We start from the raw sequence: 20,889 nt of genomic DNA, 5'->3' as shown, positions 1-20,889 counted from the left end.
GGTTAGGGCTTATAATATAGCGGCACGCATGGGCCGGATTGGTAACACCTTTTCCCACCTTATCCTGGGCCTGTCTCAGGTCCTGCAGGAATCTGGTGTAGACTCCTCTGCCCAGACCCTCAGTGATGCATCCCTTCAGACTTTTGCATTCATTTCTAGAGAGCTCGGAAGATTGATGTCAATAGTGACACTGGCACGCCGCCAAATCTGGCTGGCGCAGTCCTCTTTATCAGAAGGGTGTCGCCGTACTCTCCGTTCTCTTCCAGTGGTTCCAGGTCACATGTTTTGGGCCAGCTGCTTAGCAGGCACTAGAGCGCAGTGGTTTGCCGGCCTGCGTTGGGGCTCAGGCCCCAAGGCAGATGGGTCTCTTGCCACCTGGTCCCAGCCGCTCTCATCCACCTGCTCGCCCAGGTGCACAGCCGAGGTCCTCTCACTATTCGGGGCAATATGATCAGCGCCGGCAGATTTTTTTCAAGTGCCAAGAGTACCAGCCCCCAGTGGTCGCCCCCCCAAAGGCTCTAGGGGCGGGGGGTTGGACCTAGGGCTGGGCGATATATCGATATAAAACATATATCGATATATTTTTTAAATGTGATATGGAATTAGACCCTATCGCGTATATCGATATAGTTCAAATTTGCGCTGTGGTCCTTGCTCCGGGCAAGCCGCTGACCCGGAGCTCTCTGCACTGCTCCCCCCGCCCCTCCTCCTTCATGCACAGAGAGGGGAGGGGCTGGAACAGACACTCCGGCACTGTTCAACAAACTATTGTTGCCCCGCACTTTGGCCTTGATGCCCCGTGAAAAAAAATCATCGTACGGCCACAGTGGCCTCTGTGCCCCTGGCCCGGTCAGCATAGCAAGCTTGCCTTGAATTACAGCCACCCGAGTGCACAGTAGTCTTCAGTAACTTCAGTGAGTTCGCGGTTCGCGCAGGTGGAGTCAGTCTCTGAGCCTCCCAGGCGCTCTCCTCGCACAGTGCAGGAGAGATTCTGTGGAGGAGGGTCGGGGTAACTCCGAGCTGCACGTCTCATCTCGGTTTTTTTTGTACAGCTTCAAATTCCTCGAGAGAATAAAGGGTAGTTCTATTTCATTCTTCCTGACTGCCAGAGGGCGGTGCTTCAGCACTGGATATCTCCATCTCGCATGTGTGCAGGTCGAGTTATTATACCAACACCAAGTCACCTGTGACCATGCGATGACGTAGGGCACACGCCCCAGTATAAAACCCCCATGTCATCACGTAATCTGGTCCTTCAATCTTCTCACGATTGAGGAAAAATCTGATAGCAGGTCAGTTGGCTCGCCGCTGGTATTCTCGTAACCTGAGGGTTGGTGCTTCGGTTATTCATCCACCACAGACTGCGGCAAGCCACTTATTCTTTCAAGAGTTGTCTGTTTCTTCGGACGAACACCGGTGATCTCGCCGTTAGATTCGTACTGAATTACTGCAGACAGCTAAGTTGCTTTAGTTGTTAGCCGATGCTAAGAGCCGGCGGCTCGCTGGGCTTGCATTTGTTTTGAACAGCGGTGTTTTTGCTACATGTTATGTTACACGCTACATTGCTTGACTCTCTGTTTTCGGTGGTTGTAGCAGCAGTAAGCGCGCCATTAGGCTGGGAAGTCAGGAATCTTATCAGGCAGTGCTGAGTGCACTGACTCGTTGAAATAAATGTTTTTTTTGGAGGCAACTCTTGTTACCTCCAAATGAAGGATGGTCACGATCAGTATCCAGCCTGTCTCAGGGTTGGGCACCTAAGGACAGGTATATCTGACAACCCATTCATGAACTGTAGGTTTACGCCACTGTCGGTCAGAAGAGCTAGACTGGCAGCGGTGGAAGGGGATGCTGCGCTGCTCCCCACTAGCGGGGGAGCAGACCTGCGGGCACCTAGGGGAGGTGGACACAGAGGCAGTACTGCCTCACATGGACCTCCGGGGAAAGTTAAGAAGGTGGACACTTTGGCTCGCAAGGTGGACACCTATTCATCTGAGTTTGCCCAGATTAAGGAGCTTCTGCTCAATCTGCAGCCTGATGGTAGGGGATCAGCTCCCAGTGGTGACTCCGTCACAAGGGGCTCGCCTTGTCGGGACATTGATGTGCCGTCAACTGCAGCTACCTGCAGTTTGTTTGATGATGAGGGGGAAGGACAGGATGAGGATAAAGACCCAGGCTTTCGAGCCTCTGACGCTCTGTCTCAAGGGTCTGATGGGTCATTGTGTGGATCAGAAGCTGGCCATGCCACACTGAAACCAGCAATTCGGATGGCTTTGGCACGCCTTGGGCTGGATGATGCTCCCGTCACAGCAGCTCCGTCAAGTGCTTTTTTTATGCAGACACCACAGCCTGCAACTTTTTCAGTCCCGCCTTCGAAACCCTATATTGAAGAGCTTCAGCAACTGTTGTCTCATCACACCGGTGATGGCAGGAATTTGGAGGCCATGCAGGAGGCAGGCAGCTATGGGTTGGATCGTATGGCTCCAGTCAATCATACCATTGCCTATTTGATAGTCTCACCCGATGAGGCTCTCAGACCTGATGCCCGCTGCCCCCGTCCTCAGTGCCAGCTGACCGATGATCTCCTGGTTAGGGCTTATAATATAGCGGCACGCATGGGCCGGATTGGTAACACCTTTTCCCACCTTATCCTGGGCCTGTCTCAGGTCCTGCAGGAATCTGGTGTAGACTCCTCTGCCCAGACCCTCAGTGATGCATCCCTTCAGACTTTTGCATTCATTTCTAGAGAGCTCGGAAGATTGATGTCAATAGTGACACTGGCACGCCGCCAAATCTGGCTGGCGCAGTCCTCTTTATCAGAAGGGTGTCGCCGTACTCTCCGTTCTCTTCCAGTGGTTCCAGGTCACATGTTTTGGGCCAGCTGCTTAGCAGGCACTAGAGCGCAGTGGTTTGCCGGCCTGCGTTGGGGCTCAGGCCCCAAGGCAGATGGGTCTCTTGCCACCTGGTCCCAGCCGCTCTCATCCACCTGCTCGCCCAGGTGCACAGCCGAGGTCCTCTCACTATTCGGGGCAATATGATCAGCGCCGGCAGACTTCCTCCTGGCCATTTTTTCAAGTGCCAAGAGTACCAGCCCCCAGTGGTCGCCCCCCCAAAGGCTCTAGGGGCGGGGGGTTGGACCTAGGGCTGGGCGATATATCGATATAAAACATATATCGATATATTTTTTAAATGTGATATGGAATTAGACCCTATCGCGTATATCGATATAGTTCAAATTTGCGCTGTGGTCCTTGCTCCGGGCAAGCCGCTGACCCGGAGCTCTCTGCACTGCTCCCCCCGCCCCTCCTCCTTCATGCACAGAGAGGGGAGGGGCTGGAACAGACACTCCGGCACTCTTCAACAAACTATTGTTGCCCCGCACTTTGGCCTTGATGCCCCGTGAAAAAAAATCATCGTACGGCCACAGTGGCCTCTGTGCCCCTGGCCCGGTCAGCGTAGCAAGCTTGCCTTGAATTACAGCCACCCGAGTGCACAGTAGTCACGCACAGTAACTTCAGTGAGTTCGCAGTTCGCGCAGGTGGAGTCTCATCATCACGATGATCTCACGTGAAAGCCTCTCAAACAGCAGCAGCGTCTCAAAACAGAAGAACGAAACTTAAAGCACAGCGAGCAAGCGCAGCCGGTTTTGACATGATACGTAACTGACTTATGTGGTAGGATTTAGTCCAATAAAGTTGGAAATATGTTCACAGATTCGAACTTCCCAGATCAATAACTCATAAGTGAAACCTTGTTAAAACACAACTGACGGCTCTTTCCTACGGTAGTAAGATAGACAACGAGCTACAACCGTATTTTCATCAAAACGAGCGGCTGGACATTAACTCTGGTCTGCATGGTCAGCCGGCTGTGAGACGAGGGCGCAGGGACCGTCTACAAAGTGCAACACCGAAAAGAGATACTACAAAAAATATTCAGTAACTTCACTATTATTCAGAGTGTCACCAGAATCATTCCACACATCAGTGGTCTCCTGCTGGTTATTCTACATTTTTTTTGTTTGGGAAAAAATGTGCTTTGCCATAATTTGGGGGAATTTCTATTGGGAGAAATATTCAATAACATTAATATTCAATATAGTGTCACAAAACTCACCTCACCCTAATCCTACTTAAAAAACAAACTGTTTTCTAATGTAACATCAACTTGATATTGGTATTTAAAAAACGTACGTTGATACATAATCCATGTGTTATTATAAATTAGGATGTTATGGTATCAGTCTGGAAGGTAAATCAACAAATTTTACTTATTGGTCTTTGTGCCCTGTCATGTGGCCTTGGTGTCCCTGAAAACAAAAAAAGTGAAGGCCAAATGGACTTGCCCCTAAAATGTCGATATTCCCACCCATATGTCATATTTGGCTTTGACTTTGACTGAACATTTGCTCTCAATTTGCAATAAAAATATTGGGATATATATCGTATATCGATATTCAGCCAAAATATATCGGGATATGACTATTGGTCCATATCGCCCAGCCCTAGTTGGACCTGAGGCTCAAACAGCCGATGTCGGGCACTTCTCTCAGCAGCACATCAGCTACTGGGAGAGGGAGACCACAGACTCTTGGGTGGTATCCACACTGTCCAAGGGATACACACTGCAGTTCTGATGCTGGCCACTAACTTTCGATGGGGGCATAATGTCTGTGGTCAGACATCCTGCAAAATCCCTCGCCCTCAGCGGGGAGCTGGCATCCCTCTTAGACAAGGACACCATCGAGCCTGTCGAATGGCATACACTGCTAAATGGGTTTTATTCAGTGTATTTTTTAATTCCAAAGAAGGATGGCAGGTTCTGCCCGATTCTGGATCTGTGGGGGCTGAACAGGTTTTTCAAGGTCCTGCCAGTCCGCATGTTGCAGATGGCAGATGTTCTCCAGTCAGTGGCACAGGGGGCCTGGTTTGTGTCAATACATCTCAAAGATGCCTATTTTCATGTGCCTATTGCTCCACACCACAGGCAGTTCCTGCGATTCGCATTTCAGGGCAGGGTTTATCAATTCAGGGTGATGCCCTTCGGTCTCTCACTGGCCTCTCGCATATTACGAGGTGTGTGGCAGCTGCACTTGCTCCCATACAACCCAGGTGTTTGACGGTCTTGCCATATCTGGACGATTGGCTAATTGTTTCCCCAACGGCGGAGCAGGCAGTCAGAGACACTGCTGTGCTCCTTGGACATGTGAACCAGCTAGGCCTCACAGTCAATTACTCCAAGAGCAGTCTCGCACCCAGTCAGAAGGTAGATTACATGGGCATGACTCTCGACTCACTGTTAACGAGAGCCTTCCTTTCTTGGACTAGGGTGGAGAACATTTTGCAACTCATAGGTTTCTTCCAGAAAGGTAGTTTTGAGATATGACCTCTTTCTCAACGTGCTGGGTATCCTGACAGCAGCATCCATGGTGATCCCCCTGGGTCTCCTTTCCTTACGGCCCCTTCAAATCTGGGTCAACACACTTCACTTGGATCCCAAGTGGCACAGGGGCAGGAACGTCAGGGTATCCAGCACTTGCTGTCGAGCCCTGAAGCCTTGGAGGAGGAGGGGGTGTATCTGGTCAGGGGGGGTTCCCCTAGGAGTGATCCCTGCCCGCCGAGATGGTGCAGGACCATCAAGGGCAGATGGAGCGCTCAGCACAGGTGGGAACATATAAATGTGCTCAAGCTCAGAGCAATTTTTCTTGCACTGCAACATTTTCTCCCAGTGTTGAAGGGGCGGCATGTTCTCGTCCGCACAGAGGCATGTTCTTGTCCGCACAGACAGCACCTCAGCAGTACACCACTTAAATCATCAGGGTGGCAACAGGTCCAAGCTGGGTCTGCGGGTGTCAGAGCAGCTCCTTACATGGGCATTTCCCCACTTCCTAAGCCTCAGGGCCGTACACCTCCCAGGTGTACAAAACAGTGTAGCGGATGTTCTCTCCAGCCAAGGGCCGCCACAGGGTGACTGGAGACTCCACCCAGAGGTGGTGGAAATGATTTGGAGCCGATATGGCAGAGCAGAGGTGGACGTTTTTGCCTCTGAAACATCCACACATTGTCCCCTTTGGTACTCACTGATGGAGGGGACGAGCCCTCTGGGACAGGATGCCTTAGCTCATGCTTGGCCAGCCCGCCTTCTGTATGCCTTTCCTCCAATTCCGCTCATTTGTGTGACACTGGAAAGAGTGCAACGGAACGGCCACAGACTGCTACTGGTGGCCCCCAACTGGCCAGGAAGGCCATGGTTTCCGGTGCTGCTGAAACTACTCCAGGGGAAGCCATGGCACCTCCCAAGGAGACCGGACCTTCTCACTCAGCTGGAGGGATGCATATGGCATCCAAATCCTGATCGCCTTCAGCTTTGGGTCTGGCCATTGGGAGCCAGGAACCACTCCTGGCAGCCTGTGACCAGTTAATAATCGATACGGTGTTAAGTTCTAGGACTCCCTCCACTAGGTCGCTCTATGCTAATTGGTGGAAGCTTTTCTCCCAGTGATGCCAGACACAGGGGGAAGTGCCGGAGAACTGCTCAGTAGCCATCATTCTGCATTTCCTGCAGTCGTTATTGGACGTAGGCAGATGTGCATCAACCCTAAAGGTACATGCAGCGGCCATTTTGGCAGGATATGCCAGAGTGAACAACCAGACAGCGGGGTCACACTATCTGGTTTGTCAGTTTTTGAAGGGCGCACAGAGGCGTAGGCCAGCAAGGGTCACTGTAGTGCTGTCATGGGACTTGACATTGGTTTTGAGGTCAGTGTGTCGGACCCCTTCCGAACCCATGGGAGAGGCAGAATTCAGTTGGCTGTCTGCAAAGCCTGCATTTCTGCTGGCAATCACATCGGCAAAGCGAATGGGTGAACTCCATGCCCTGTCAGTGAGCCAGATGTGTATGCGTTGGTATCCGGATGGTTTGGGGGTTACTCTCCTACCCAATCCCTCCTTCCTGCCAAAGAGGTAGCCTTCCTCACATGTAAACCAGGCAGTTGAGTTGGCAGCATTCAGTCTACCAAGCTTGTTGCAGCAAGCAACAGAGCTGTCAGAGCAGCTTTGCCCTGTTCGAACTCTCAAGGCATATGTGGCTGCTACAGCCCTTCTTCATAAATCCGACAAACTGTTTGTTTGTTATGGGGGTTGTGGGAAAGGTCAACCTCTGTCAAAACAGTGGATTGTCGAGGTGATTTTGCATGCTTATAAGTCGCAGGGCCTACCTGCGCCTAGTAATGTGCAGTGCCTATCTACTTGGAGTGTGTCCACATCATAGGCAGTCTTGAAGGGGTATCCCTGCAGGACATCCGTGCTGCAGCAACCTGGGAACCCTTATGTACCTTGCTTGCTATTATCGCGTCAATGTGGCTGCTCTACCTGCTGTGGCGACAGCTGTTCTATCAACAGCTTCCATGCCTTGATGCGGTAAGCATTCCTTGTGACCTTGTTGGCATGAGTCATCCAGTGCTGAAGCAGATTTTTTTATTTTTTTAGTGACGGACAATTGCTGGGTTTTTTTAGATTACATGTTACAGTTGTTTGCATGTTAAAGTCGGCGCTTTAATTTTTAATCAGGAGGTCCCAGAGCACAGAGAGGGTGCTGTTAGGGCGAAGTCAGGAGGGAGAGAAAAAGTCACACGGCAGCCTAGTCGTAAAAACTAAACATAAGTAAAACTATCAAATGGTAAATAAATGTATTTATTTACGTTTATTGATCATGGCATTTTTAGAGTTAACTGGATTTGGCCCTAGTAACCCCCGCGACCCATTGAAAAAGGGGATAAAAGCAGTAACATCCATGCAACCCTCACAGGAAAAGCGGAAGAAAACGAAACGATCATGGCATTCCTGATAATCACCAATCTCAAAACCTCCCTCTTTTCATTCACGTTCCTGTGGTTCCCCTTCTGTCTCTGGATTGTTCCAGCGGGTCAGAATTGTAAGTTCCGTCCGTCAGGTGATTTCCTCTTCTTGTACTCATTCCACCACTTCACAGCATCACAGCACATTCTCACTTGCTTGTGAGACTTACGGTAATCATGTGATGAAAATATTTAGGCACACAAGTTAAGCTCTGGTTGATGCTGCTGCAGAGGAGGAGGTGCAAAAAAACGCATGTACAGAAGGGTGTTATGGGTAATCGTAGGTTGCACACCAATCGTTTTTCTTCTATCCCTTTCACACCGGCCAAAAAAAACCATGAACACCCGCTAACATCTCTTTTCGAGTGCAATGTGTGTCGCTTCCAGCCCGGCTCAGCTGTGATGTGACAACAAGGAGACGTCTCTGTGAAGTAGCGCCTGAGTTTATAAAGAGAAACTACAGTTAAACCTATTAAAAAGTAACCGTAGTTTGTGGCTTCCATGTGTTCCGAGCCATCAGCTGTCTGATCAGTGCTGCACATGTGCAATGCTTAACATAGCTAAGAATGAAGCAAGATGTCTCACTCCTACGTTCAGAATGTAGCTGATTACGCCTTTTTAAAACACGTTTAACGTCATCTGGATGTATCCTAAGGAGCTGAATGATCTGCTGCTTTGTACTATTCCCTGCTTCTTCAGCAGATTCTTAATGATGAAGGTGACACACGAGTAAAGAACAACAGTAAGGCGACTTGCTTCCCGTCAATACGAAAAGAGTCAATCACCCATCTTTAGCTGGTTTATAAAACCAAAGTATACACACTCATTTTGGTGTAGCAGTGGTAGAGTAAGCTGTCAGAACCGTGTGTGTGTGTGTGTGTGTGTGTGTGTGTCAGTTTAGTGTTTCCTGTTTATTTTGCAGGTTTTATCTTCACGCGTCCCTTTTTGTTGAACACTTCCTGTCTTTGTGTTTTTTCTTGCCATTGTTTTATTGCCAAATTCGTTTCACCTGTCCTTCAATCAGTCTTTACTCCCTGGTGTCAAATGCAGTTGACTTTTTCCCTTCGCATTTTCAAAAGTCCTGCATTCATATGACAACGCTGTGAAAACGATCCTGGTCACACGGATCAGCAAAAAGGTGTTGTCACAGTTTTCACAGGAATGGCATGTTGCCAGTTTGAGGGCAATGGTCTGGACTGCAATTTCAAAAGATAACACTCTGCAACCAGTTTCAAAAGCTTTCAGGGCCCCAATACTCTGTTTTTGTGAGAACAAATGGCCAAAATGCTTGTTGATAATTTTTACTGTTTCACATCTGTTCTCCAGTTCCGTATTACTCCTCATGTTTTTCCTGTGTATGCTGCCTGTGTTCTTCATGTCACCTTGGTTGGACTCAGTTTAGTCTTTGCCTTCTGGATTCTTGTTTTTGCTGCCTGCCTTTTGCTGCTTGGATTCAGCCTGATTATTTAAGCTCGGCCTGAGTGTTGCATTTGCTGAAATACAGTACCAACAAAATAAAACAGGAAAAAACTAAACTCAGGACTATGACATTTGGTAAATCTTGATTGGTGCACAGAAATATGTGACAAGAAAATGTCCCAAATGAGCACAGACCAAAACAGCAGTGCATCCTGAGTAATTTAACGGAAAAATGTTTATGTAGGACCCCAGCGCTCTTAGTCGGATGCTGATTGAGGAAACAGGATTTCAGGGACTTAAACACAACAAGACCTGGTGGTTAATTCATAAGTGATGCTCCGGCAAGTCAGAGAGTGATAAAATGATAAGAGAAACATTTTTCTTGATGAGCATTATCAAGGCTGGTGGAGTTTTTTAACAGGGTTAATCTTAAGAAAACTACATTATAACAAGTGGTTTCAGAGCTCTGAAAGTGATGGTTTGCGCTGGAACTTGGTTCCAGGTACGTATACAGTGACATAACTCAGACACCCATTAACTGACAATAGCTTTTTCAACATACCATGAAAGTCACCTGAAAATGGCGGGAGGGGCGGAGGCGGTAATCTACACCTGGCATGTATCCGGACGACCTCCAAAACTCACCGTGTGCGCAGCCTTATTCGGACATAATGTGTTCTAAGCAATATCTATGTCGCAGTCATCAGAAAAAAGTGCCCGCGTGGCTCTCTGAGGAGAGCGAGGCCCAGATATGTTCCACTTCCACTTCCTGACACATTCGGAGGTGAGAAAACAGATGCAGGTGCAGGTATCTGGGCCACACGCTGCACCTCGACCGGTTGGAGATGAGCAGCTACTATAAACAGAGAAGGAGCTGCAGAGGAAGTGCTTTAGTGTTCCGGAAGAATGGGCCGCTGATGGTGGTGGTGGTGCATGGAGGACTGAATCTACCAGAATCAGAAATAAATAAAGAAATATACAAATGTCTTAATAAATGAATCAATAAACGCACCCAAGTTAGCCTTTAGCAGTTAGCCTTTACTTTTCCATCAAGTAAACTCTGTAAATCACTCGCACTTCAGGCAGAACAGCTGGAAGAAAATCTGAAATTAAAGGTGCAATATGTAAGAATTGGCCACCGGTTGAATTTATACTCCAAACAAATAGGGGGCAGCATTATTTCAACAGATATCTCTGCAACATAGTACACAGACATATTTAAGATGATGAAATAGTATTTCTTCACAGTCACAGTGGATTAAAAAATATATATAACTTACACATTGCAACTTTAAAGAGAAAATATCTATTTAGTCATATGTTATCAATTAATTAATTTAGCCGTGCATTTATTTTCAGTTTCAGTTTTGATGTTTTAAATTGCATGATAATGTATTTATTGAGCCCATTATACATGTCTTCATTTATTTCTGGCAGGTCAACCCATAATGGTGCGATGGGGAAGACAGTGTTGAATATTGTTGTGTTTAACACTGAAGCTTCCAAAGACGATAACCAATAGTGTGGTTAAAACACACACACACACACACACATACACATATATATATATATATATATATATATATTTATTATTATTATTTTTTTCACTGATGATGAATGCCAATGAGCTTCAGATTTATGTGCATCCTGAAGTTCTCTGATATTCTTTTGGAATTCCCCAAACTAACCTGATAACCAAACAGTAGAGTCAGCACAACCCTCAGAAACACACCGGCCACAAACATGAACTAAATGACTTCCAGGGATGTAACATAAAAATGTCCTGCAAATGTTTCCTCTCTGATGCAAAAACATCAAATATATGTTTGATGGATAAAAATAGGACATGAATTGAGCACTCAGGTTTATGAAGTTGTGTAGCAGTGATCAGGAGTTCCAGCATGCTGCATCTGATTGTATTCTCATGTCATCCTTCACTAAATCCCTGCCTCAGGCTGAAGATCAGCTCTGTCTGTCAGCTGCACAGCTGCAGTAAATCTTAAAACAATGAAGGAGGGCGGAGTAAACAGAAGATTATCATCGATTAGAACTTTTAAGAAAATACAGTGATGCTGACTAGTATTTTCCTCTCGAACAAAGGCCAAGGCTTTTAAATCACAGGCGGCACACTAACTCTTTTTTATGCCAGAGAGCAGGCCGAGACTATAGATCTTTACCTTTGTAAAACCAAGAGGATGAGTCTCAACGGTCCAAGGCTCTCCCTCAGCACTTCATTAGATTTTTTTTTATTTAGCACAGAGAGGAGAAAGGAACACCTGCATGCAGTAGCAGCAGCAGCAGCAGCCTCAGCTGAACCCAAAGAGTCAACTGTCAAAGCATCCAGCTCACTGTACAGCCTCTCCCACTAACCAGGCTGCGATATTCATCAAAGAAAATGTCAGAAGGCAAGGTCTGACTATTGAAAATGGCAGCAGGTTGCAGTTTTGTGACAGACAGGAAAATGATTTCAGACAGCTTCGTCAACAACGCACTATTTCCTGTCACCAGCCCCCGACACACAATCAAACCTGCATGTCAGGGGAAAACTTTCATTTTCTTACTGCTTAGCGAATCCAGCATTTAAGCCCTCCACGGCACTCTGTCAGAAAGCGGATGATACAGCACTACACTGTACTGCAGTCAGTTCTCTAAAATGTTACGGTAACCCTCTCACACCTGGCACAGCTGTTTTCATCACACAGCTTTATATCATGATTTACAAATTCCCTTTTCTGTAATCTGCGGCGTTAGGTTCTCTTATAATGACCCAGAAGTCATGTGACAGAAACTTGTCATACAGGCCACATGAGTTGTGGTTCTGTTCTATCCAAGTGTCCCAGTGAGTCATGAGACAGTGAGCTCACATGAACCAAGAGCCTGAAACTAAAGCAGATAAATGGAATTCAGCCTTCCCTAATGTTATTATATACAGCTCGTGTAACACCATCAATCAGTAAAATTAGCGAGGAAGTAGTTGTATGCTAATGCTAGTTGTTGTCAAATGGAAGCTAAATGTGGGGTGATGTCCCTCCACATTTTCACTCTCTATTGTCTTTAAGTTGCTGATGAATCAGGAAGTGGTGAAACCATTTGTCAACCTTTGTGTTTGCCTCTTTCTCCGTACGCTGACAGGCATGCACAATTCAGTGCTGTTATGGAAATCTGTCTGAAAGTGACATGTCCTTTAATGAGGAGCTGTGCTCACTGCTGCAAGAACACTGTGGTTTGGAAATTGAAAAATAGCTGTCTCTGCTGAATGACCATAACCTTGTGAGATATTCTGTGTTCACACAAACAGATGTAGTGCAGCCAAAATTCCCCAATACTGACATATTAGCTTGACAGGGATGAGTACTGCCAAAGGCCATTTTTGTTGTGAATGTTAATTATGGTAATGTTTGGGGTTTTCTTATATGTGAATGGAATGAGGTAGTTAGATATGGTTATTGATGACAGCGATGCACTGGGCTCACAGTACACAGCCCCTGAGCCAAAGAACGAGTCGCTAATCCTCTAACGCTAACACAAAAGCACTCAGTCTTTATACATTGACAGTAAAAACAGTTACTTTTAAATGCTGTTTGTTGATTTCAGCTCAGCATTCAATACATTCTCACTCATGAAAATTATTGGAAAACACACTGAGCTTGAGAGCCGAACTCTCTCAAAACATTATTGGACACAACACCGGAGCCCCCCAGGGCTGTGTGCTCAGCCACCTCCCGTTCACACTGTGTACCCATGACTGCACCACCAGATATAGTGAAGAATTTTTTTCATGATGGTAATGAAAGCGACACCATTGTTATTTTTAAATACCCTGGGATACTGTATTATCATATTACCACCCAACCCTACAGTGCAGACATCTCACTTCACCAATATCACTGATTCTCTGTAGATGGGTACCTACTTGTCAAAAAAGCCAATAGCCAATATTTAACAAAAACAGACCGGAGACAATTTGACCAAAGACAAACTGAAGCTTTGCTTTCATGAGATGAATGACCAGGACACCAGCTTGTTTATAAGTTATAAGTGATGGAATATTCAGAGAATTAGGTACCTACTCACAAAATCCACAGTACATGACAGGAGCAAGAGTTTCTCCAGGGATGAGCCCTTGAAAAAAAGTGATCGTCCAGCAAAAACTGATTGCTGTCCACAAAAACAAATATTAAATAAATGTATTTCAATTATTTATTTGTTCTGTGTTAGTTCTGTGAGCTAATACAAACTGTGTCTGCGCTTAAAAGCGGCAAAACCAGTTTACAAAGTAGACTCATGCTGCTCTAATGTAAATAAAAAACATCTTCGACCAGATCAGCTCCACTGGATGAGCTCAGTTTTCATATAAAACTAAAAAACTAACTAATATTTACAAAGCAAGAAGGTAGTGTTTGACTTGACTTTCTATCAAAGTCAGCATCATTAAATCTTATAAAAGGTAGTAGAGTGGTTTCTGTGAGGAACAACAGTAATGACTGTCTGTGAACAGCTGTGGGCGGGGCTTCTGCTCCACTTGTATGTATGTAATGCACAGTGATGAGACGTTTGGAAAGGTTTTTCTTGTTTTTATTCCAGGCCTGAGGGAAAGAGGGATCTCTCTCCTGGATTGGGGAGCAAAAACTACAACAAATACAGCAGCACCTTATGAAAGTATTGAATATACTTTCAAAACTGTGTCCTCCCTCATATTTTTGCTTGTGGAAGGCGTGCACCTGTGTTACCTCCCTTACTGTTAATGACAAATACATTTTTTTCGATTTTACATAAAAAAAATACAACCTTGACAACACACCAGAACAAAGAGAAGCGACTGCTGGACCAAGAAGCTTTTCTGGACTGAGGTATGTTCGTTACGGCAGTTTTGCTTGTTTTTATATGATTGTCAGATTTAACATTTGTTTATGTGTGTTTTTATTAGACAACAATAAAACAAGAGAGCTTGTTGAACGAAGGGAGCGAGCCATTTACATCTCCACAGCTCGCCTGTAAGTGTGTTGGGACAGCTGTTGTCATCAGGCAGCTGTTTTTGGGTGGCAGTTTTTCAGATAAATTCTTTCGAAATGTAGCTTCCTTTTACTGCTTTCTCCAATATTACCGACCCCAGCGTTAAAGGTGCACTATGTAGTTTGGAGGAAGGTATTTTAAGAGAAGAGGAAGATCTTCACTCATTGATTTTCATGACTGAATAAACAAACTGACCTCAACACAAATCCATAGTTTTACTTATTTTATGTTAGTAGGACCTTTCTGGCTTTAAACAACATTCTGGGGAGCTTATTTACCTTGAGATGGCTTGTTTATATAGAAACATCAGAAATCAGAAAACTATTTCTAAGTTGGTATGATAAGCTTAATAATATTGTAAATATTACCACTCTGGAGCCAAATTTTCTTTTCAAGAAACCACATAGTGCCCCTCAAAATATTGTAATCAGTATAAATTATACTATCCACATATCAGACAGTATCAGAACATGCTAAGCATTTTTCTCTCATGCTACCAACAGCTCCGTCAGGCCTGAACAAACTTACCGATGGTGATCTGACTGACGCAGCTGTAGAAGGTTCCAGAAGAGACATTGTAGCTGCTACTGCTGGGCTCACGATCTACAACAGGTGGAGAGATCACACATCAGGTACAGCATGGTGTCAGGTATACAATCCAACTTACAGTGTAACAAAGGCATGGACTTCAGGTACAGGCTTGACCTGAGAAGTATTAGCCGTTATAATGGATGCGTGTGGCAAAAGAGTTTTCATGAAGGGGCTCTGGGGGCTTGAGGAAAGCCATGACCCTGGTGCACTACAGGAATGAAACCCCTAATCCTGCAGTGTTAGTGGCCTGCCCTACACCCCGAGCTACACGAGGGGAAAAACCCCGTGACCTTGGCAGAGTTCAGGGAAATAAAATCCATGAGTCTGGCAGCTTTAGTGCTTTAGTCTACCAATTTATATAGAGAGGAAATGAAATCACCCACTGTGGCAGAGCTCTAGCAGTGTTATGAGAATGAGCCCACAACCCCAGAAGAGTTACAGGAAGAAAAGCCTCCACTAAACCTGAATGATGCCTCAAACCCAGCAGGAGGATGTTTGCTGCTCACTGATCTGGAATCATCCTTGTCTGCAAATCTCAAGTGCATCTTTACATCCCATACGCCTTTAAGGAATGGGCTGTAACATAACAACTGCATCTCAGGGTAACTGCATTCTCTGCTGACTGTTCAGTCAGTGTACCAAGCTATACATCAAATATAGCTGAAACGGTCAGATGCAAGTAATAAGTAGTTCTTGAATTTTACTGCCACATAATTACATTATTATTACAATCTACTGGATGTAGACAATGGTCAAGTTTATTTAATAGATTTCCTTTGAGTGCTTAGCAAAAGAAAGAGCAAGATAATAACTTAGGCTGCAACTAATGATTCATTTCATTAATGATTGATCCACAGACCATTTTCTTGATCAGTCAGTTATTTGTTTGGCCCAAAATAGTGAATAATGGCCCAATGTTAAGGAGGCGTATCTTGCTCTTTGGTTGCAAAATGCTCCGGCTAGTCGTATAATATAAAGCACTGAACTGCTCAAATTATTTTATCAGAAACACTGCTTGTTATCCCTGAGGTTTTATAGTCAAAGAGGTTAATCATCAAGCTTTCTCAGCAGAGGAAATGTGTCTTTGGCACTGCAGTCAGTACCTTGAACGTACCACCTGACCTTATTGCATCGGACTGAGAACTATGAATACAAATGCTTCTGCTCATTTAGCAATTGAAGTAACTTTTGTAGAAAACTCACTCCCTTAGTCTCTAATCTAACACCTTCAGCCACATCGAAGAAGAGCAACTGCAGCCCAGCGTGGACATTTATCAATGACTGGGACGCTTTTCAGCGTAAGCACTTGCTATTGCTTCCGTGTTTGGAGATAAAGCTGCAGGTATCATTTATTACCAAAGCATCAGCACACAGACAAAACATATTAGCATCTGAGCAGCTTCCAGTGACATCAATAATTTATCACCAGGAGCTTATTCAAGCTATGTGTGCAAAGTCATTTTAAATTACAATCAATACCCGCTTCATGAGTTCTAATTTCAACTTTTCAAAAGGTTCAAAAGTGACATGATCCTGAATGACTGTAGCAGAATCACATCACAGTTTATCAAATCAGAAGCCAGTCAGACTGATGCAGCAGCAATCATTTCACTTGAAGGTGATTCATTAAAAATGAAGAGCACTACTCTGTGTGTGTGTGTGTGTGGCTTCAACTAACTTCATATTAGATTGTTTGCACCTTAAAATATCAGAAAATTGTGAAAACAGGAGTAAATAGGAGTGAAAAAACAAAAAGAAAATGATAAATATTTACAAATAAGAAGCGGGAATCAGATAATTTTGACCTTTTCTGTTAAACAAAAATTACCCTAATTGATTAATCGGCTATTTTAAAAAGTTGAGATCAATTCAATAGTTAACTCAGTGATTATATCAGCAATCGCTGCAGTGAGTCCTAAACACAGAATGAAGGTGTTTCAAGTTTGAGGTGGTCACAGATCATGAGGAGTAAAGAAACCTCTACCTACCTTTCTTGTCTCCTAAAAAGTATTCACCAGCACAAAGACTGTATTTAACATTTGTCGCACAATAGTCTTCCACCCACTCTGTCCACCTGACCTCTATCATGAATCTGTCTGAAAATTAAACATGACTAAGTTGAATCATTACTGTGGACCCTGGTGGCCCCCACACGTGAACATGAAAGCTTCTGCCACAAACCAAACACTTCTACTACTGTTTGACTTATGCGGTGTAATTCATTATTAATACCATGAAGTCTTGAGTTGTACTGAACACCACACCTCGTCTCATCCCATGTGCCTGAGTAAAATCGGGGCAGCTGGTGATTTAAAGTGAGGATATCATAATATCAGCCACACAGGTGATGATATGAATGAAAACTCTTCCTACTGTTTGTATTCCACGCACCGCTTGTCATGCCTCCCTATGCTGCATAGGCTGCGTTTACCTGCGGATCCGGAGGAGAGGCGCGTCGCGATGGCGCGGCGGGGACTGCGCGGACTCCCCGGGCAAACCCGCACCACCTCGTCTTGACACTGCAAACAGATGACCTGGTTCTCCGGGTTTTCTCCGACCTTGCTGCAGCCCATGTTCTCTCCCCCGGCCTGGATCTTCATACCTTTGTTGATCTGACGGACCAGTCGCATGTCTGCTCCTGCCTCATACTCCAGCATCCTCGTCACCGGCGGCGGTCACACTTCACATTACGCATGGCTTCAGGCGTGTGAGGGGTGACAACTTCTCCCGTCCCATGCCTATAACATCCTTAAACTCCACCCACCGCACTTGGACTGTGTTTGTTCAAACCTGCTCCGCTCAGCAGCTCACCTCCGCTCCATCCTGTCAGCCTCTCTGGGCTCGTGTCGCTGGTGGTGTTGCAGTCTTTACGCACGGCTGCAGGCGTGGCTGCTTCACGTGGTTGTAGAGGTCGCAGTGTCAAGATCCCGTGGGAGTATTAGTGGAACCAAAACATGAAGCATTCATAAAATAAGGTCTCAATTCAGTATCACAGAGGCTCTGTCAGTCCCACGAGTTATTACTGCTTTACCCGATTGGTTAAATGAGAATGCTACAAAATAGATTTGCATCGTTAAAAGTTGACTATAAGACCAGATGGATAAATTACACACAGGAGTAAACAGGGGACTCTCATAATAAAGTACTATGTTTGTGTACGTGCACTTTCTTATATTTATCTTTTTTAACCCTTTTAACCTTTATTTATTCAGGGAAGTTTCACTGACCGAGCTCTACCTGAGAGGCTAGGGTTATAGAAAGAGTTCCACTCGAAAATGAAAATTCAGTCATTATCTAATCCCCCCCATGCCAATGGAAAGTCTTGGGAAGTTACATGGTCCACAAAACATTCCTGGAGCTTCACAGCAGAACAGAGTTGCAGTGTTCTCCTAAACAACTAAAGTAGATGGGGAGTTTGTTTTAACATATTTGAAAAACACCTGAAAAACCTACATGGCTCCATAAAGCTTTCCTGACATGATCAAAATCTCCAAGATTCCAAATTGATTTGAGAAAATGTAATTTACACGTTTGATTCACGGTCGAGCATGTGCACCCGCTTCAGATGGGGATGCAAGCTAAATCTGATAGCTAAGCAGCTACAGCGAAGATTTCAGCTTTGAAATTGAGAGTGTAGATATCAATTTAAGATCTCAGAACTTCAGGCAACTTGGACAAGCTGTATCAAGCCTTTTTTGTTGTTGTTTTTTAACGTTTCAAAAAAGTCCCCATCTACTTCAGTTGTTTAGGCGGGCAACTGCTGTCTTTCACTTTCTCCACTCACATTTATCCTGCCGAATTGATCTAAGGGTGTTGTCCAATCACTAGCTCCCTTCTCTAGCTGCTGGTGTGTCCTCAGCTTCAGAGGGGCAGAGCACCAGAGAGTAGAGTCTCAGCACTTTGGACTGATTCCAGATTTGAGAAAGTCTTAAAAAGCAAAAAATAAATAAAATAAGCAAACACATGAAATGTGAATTTTCAAAATCCGACCCAAACTGTGATTCCAGTCATAACAAATAGTTTCTTTTGTGTCATTTGCAACGCCACACACAACTATATGGGGTGCCGATTGTATAGTTGCACATGCTAAAATAAACAGCAACTTCTCGCCACATCTAGCAACAAACCAAGTTTAAAAAACACACGTGAATTTTAAAAAGTTACTTTCAACCAGATTTACAGCAATATTTGCGAACTTTGTGATATTTACTTCTCTTGTAAAAATATAACGTCAATGTTAAATCTAAATAAAAAATCTAAATCAAACTGTTAAATATTAAATCTAAATGTTAAATGATAAATCTAATTCTAAATGTTAACTCTAAATCTAAATGTTAAATCCAAATGTTAAATCTAAATCTAAATGTTACATTTAAATCTAAATGTTAAATGTTGAATGTTAAATCTAAATGTTAAATGTTAAATCTAAATATATATGTTAAATGTAAATGTTAAATCTAAATCTAAATGTCAGATTTAAATCTGAATGTTTAATGTTCAATCTAAATCTAAATGTTAAATATAAATCTGAATGTTAAATGTTATAAATAAATCTAAATGTTAAATCTAAATCTAAATGGTAAATCTCAATCTAAATGTTAAATCTAAATGTCACAGGTGAAACTAAATATTTAGCTTATTGACACGAACAAGCGTGATTGCGCTTCACTGTTGGTCAGGCCTCATGTCTCTCATGTTGCCTGCCAACATGTCCAGTGACTTAGCTGGAAACATAGGTAGGGCCGTTTGGGGGCAGTACAGACTTTCAGCAATGTGTCTGCAACAACAGCGACGGTAGCCCTTTTCACAGAGTTGTCGCATTATCGCCACAGCGGTGGTTTGCTAATTCTCCACCATTGTTTGTTCACACAGAGCTAGCCAGCAGGTACATGATTGGATTAACAGGAGGACACGTGGTCAAAGTACAAAACACACAGAGGTCCTTAACACCAGAGATGCTTCGCTCGTGTAAACAACTAACGGCGCAGAATTGGTGAACCGCTGCTGCACCGATAATGTGGTGTCTCTGTGTGAAAAGGGCTAGTGACAGCTCCACCGCAGTCGAGCCACTGCAGTACTCGGTAGCTTTTATTTTGGTACTTCCAGTAAAAGTGAATTTGCATATTAGCTCAATATTTAGTTTCACCTGTGACATTTACATTTAACATTTAGCATTTAGATTTAACATTTATATCTATATTCAAATTCAACTTTATATTTATATTTAAATTTAACATTTATATTTAAATTCAAGATTTAGATTTAACATTTATATTTAACATATAACATTTATATTTATATTTATATTTAACATTTATATTTATATTTAACATTTAGATTTAACATTTAGATTTAAATTTAACATTTAGATTTAACATTTAACATTCATATTTATATTTAACATTTAGATGTAACATTCAACCTGTTTGTCCTTTTGACTTTTTCACTGATCATCTTGTCTGGTGTGGTAGTGCGCATTGTCCTGCTATTGGGGTCTGCCATTGTTGTGTGGGGGTATACTTTGTCTAAAATTGTGTTTGTGTGGTTCATGCATATCAGCTGTCATTTACATGAATAGTAGGACCCAAGTTGTCACAGCAGAACATTGCATTATAAAAATATTATCGAGGGTATTCATTGCACCTGTTAATCCCTTTTCAAGCTGCTGTCAGTGTCAACGCTGGTGGTTGTACCACTGGGCAGTGTATATATTAGGGGAATTCAGCAAGTATTTCTGATCTGTGGAGTGAGAGTTAAAACAGATATCAGTGCACTTGCTTCAACTGTAAGTTTACAGTGTGTGGTATCAGATTGTAAAAGACTGCAGTATCCAAATCTATTCAAATATTGACATTATGTTGCAAATAAAATTCTTGATCTGAGCATAACAAGGGATTCACCTCGTTTCTATTTTCCAATCCAGCACCAGAGGAACTGACGAAGAGTGATAACTGATCATGAAGGTCAAAGCTTGTCTAAGAGCAGGAGTCAACTACTCCACCATCTTCCTCTTT

General features: G+C 44.1%; 1 protein-coding gene across 1 annotated transcript in view; it reads right to left on the bottom strand.

Moving 5' to 3' along the window:
• Positions 1-17,685, bottom strand: part of LOC115595586 (anoctamin-4) — a 62,438-nt gene extending 44,753 nt beyond the window's left edge. Inside the window, exons 1-2 of the mRNA XM_030440240.1 lie at positions 17,307-17,685; positions 14,813-14,887 (exon numbers count right to left, since the gene is read on the bottom strand). Of these exons, the coding sequence (XP_030296100.1) occupies positions 14,813-14,887; positions 17,307-17,532 (301 nt within the window). The 5' untranslated portion in view covers positions 17,533-17,685. The remainder of the gene's footprint in view (positions 1-14,812; positions 14,888-17,306) is intronic.
• Between the last annotated feature and the right edge of the window lie 3,204 nt (positions 17,686-20,889).

This window comes from Sparus aurata, chromosome 14 (genome assembly GCF_900880675.1).
Source record: "Sparus aurata chromosome 14, fSpaAur1.1, whole genome shotgun sequence".
NCBI classification, from domain to species: domain Eukaryota; kingdom Metazoa; phylum Chordata; class Actinopteri; order Spariformes; family Sparidae; genus Sparus; species Sparus aurata.
This window is presented reverse-complemented; position numbering and strand designations above follow the sequence as displayed.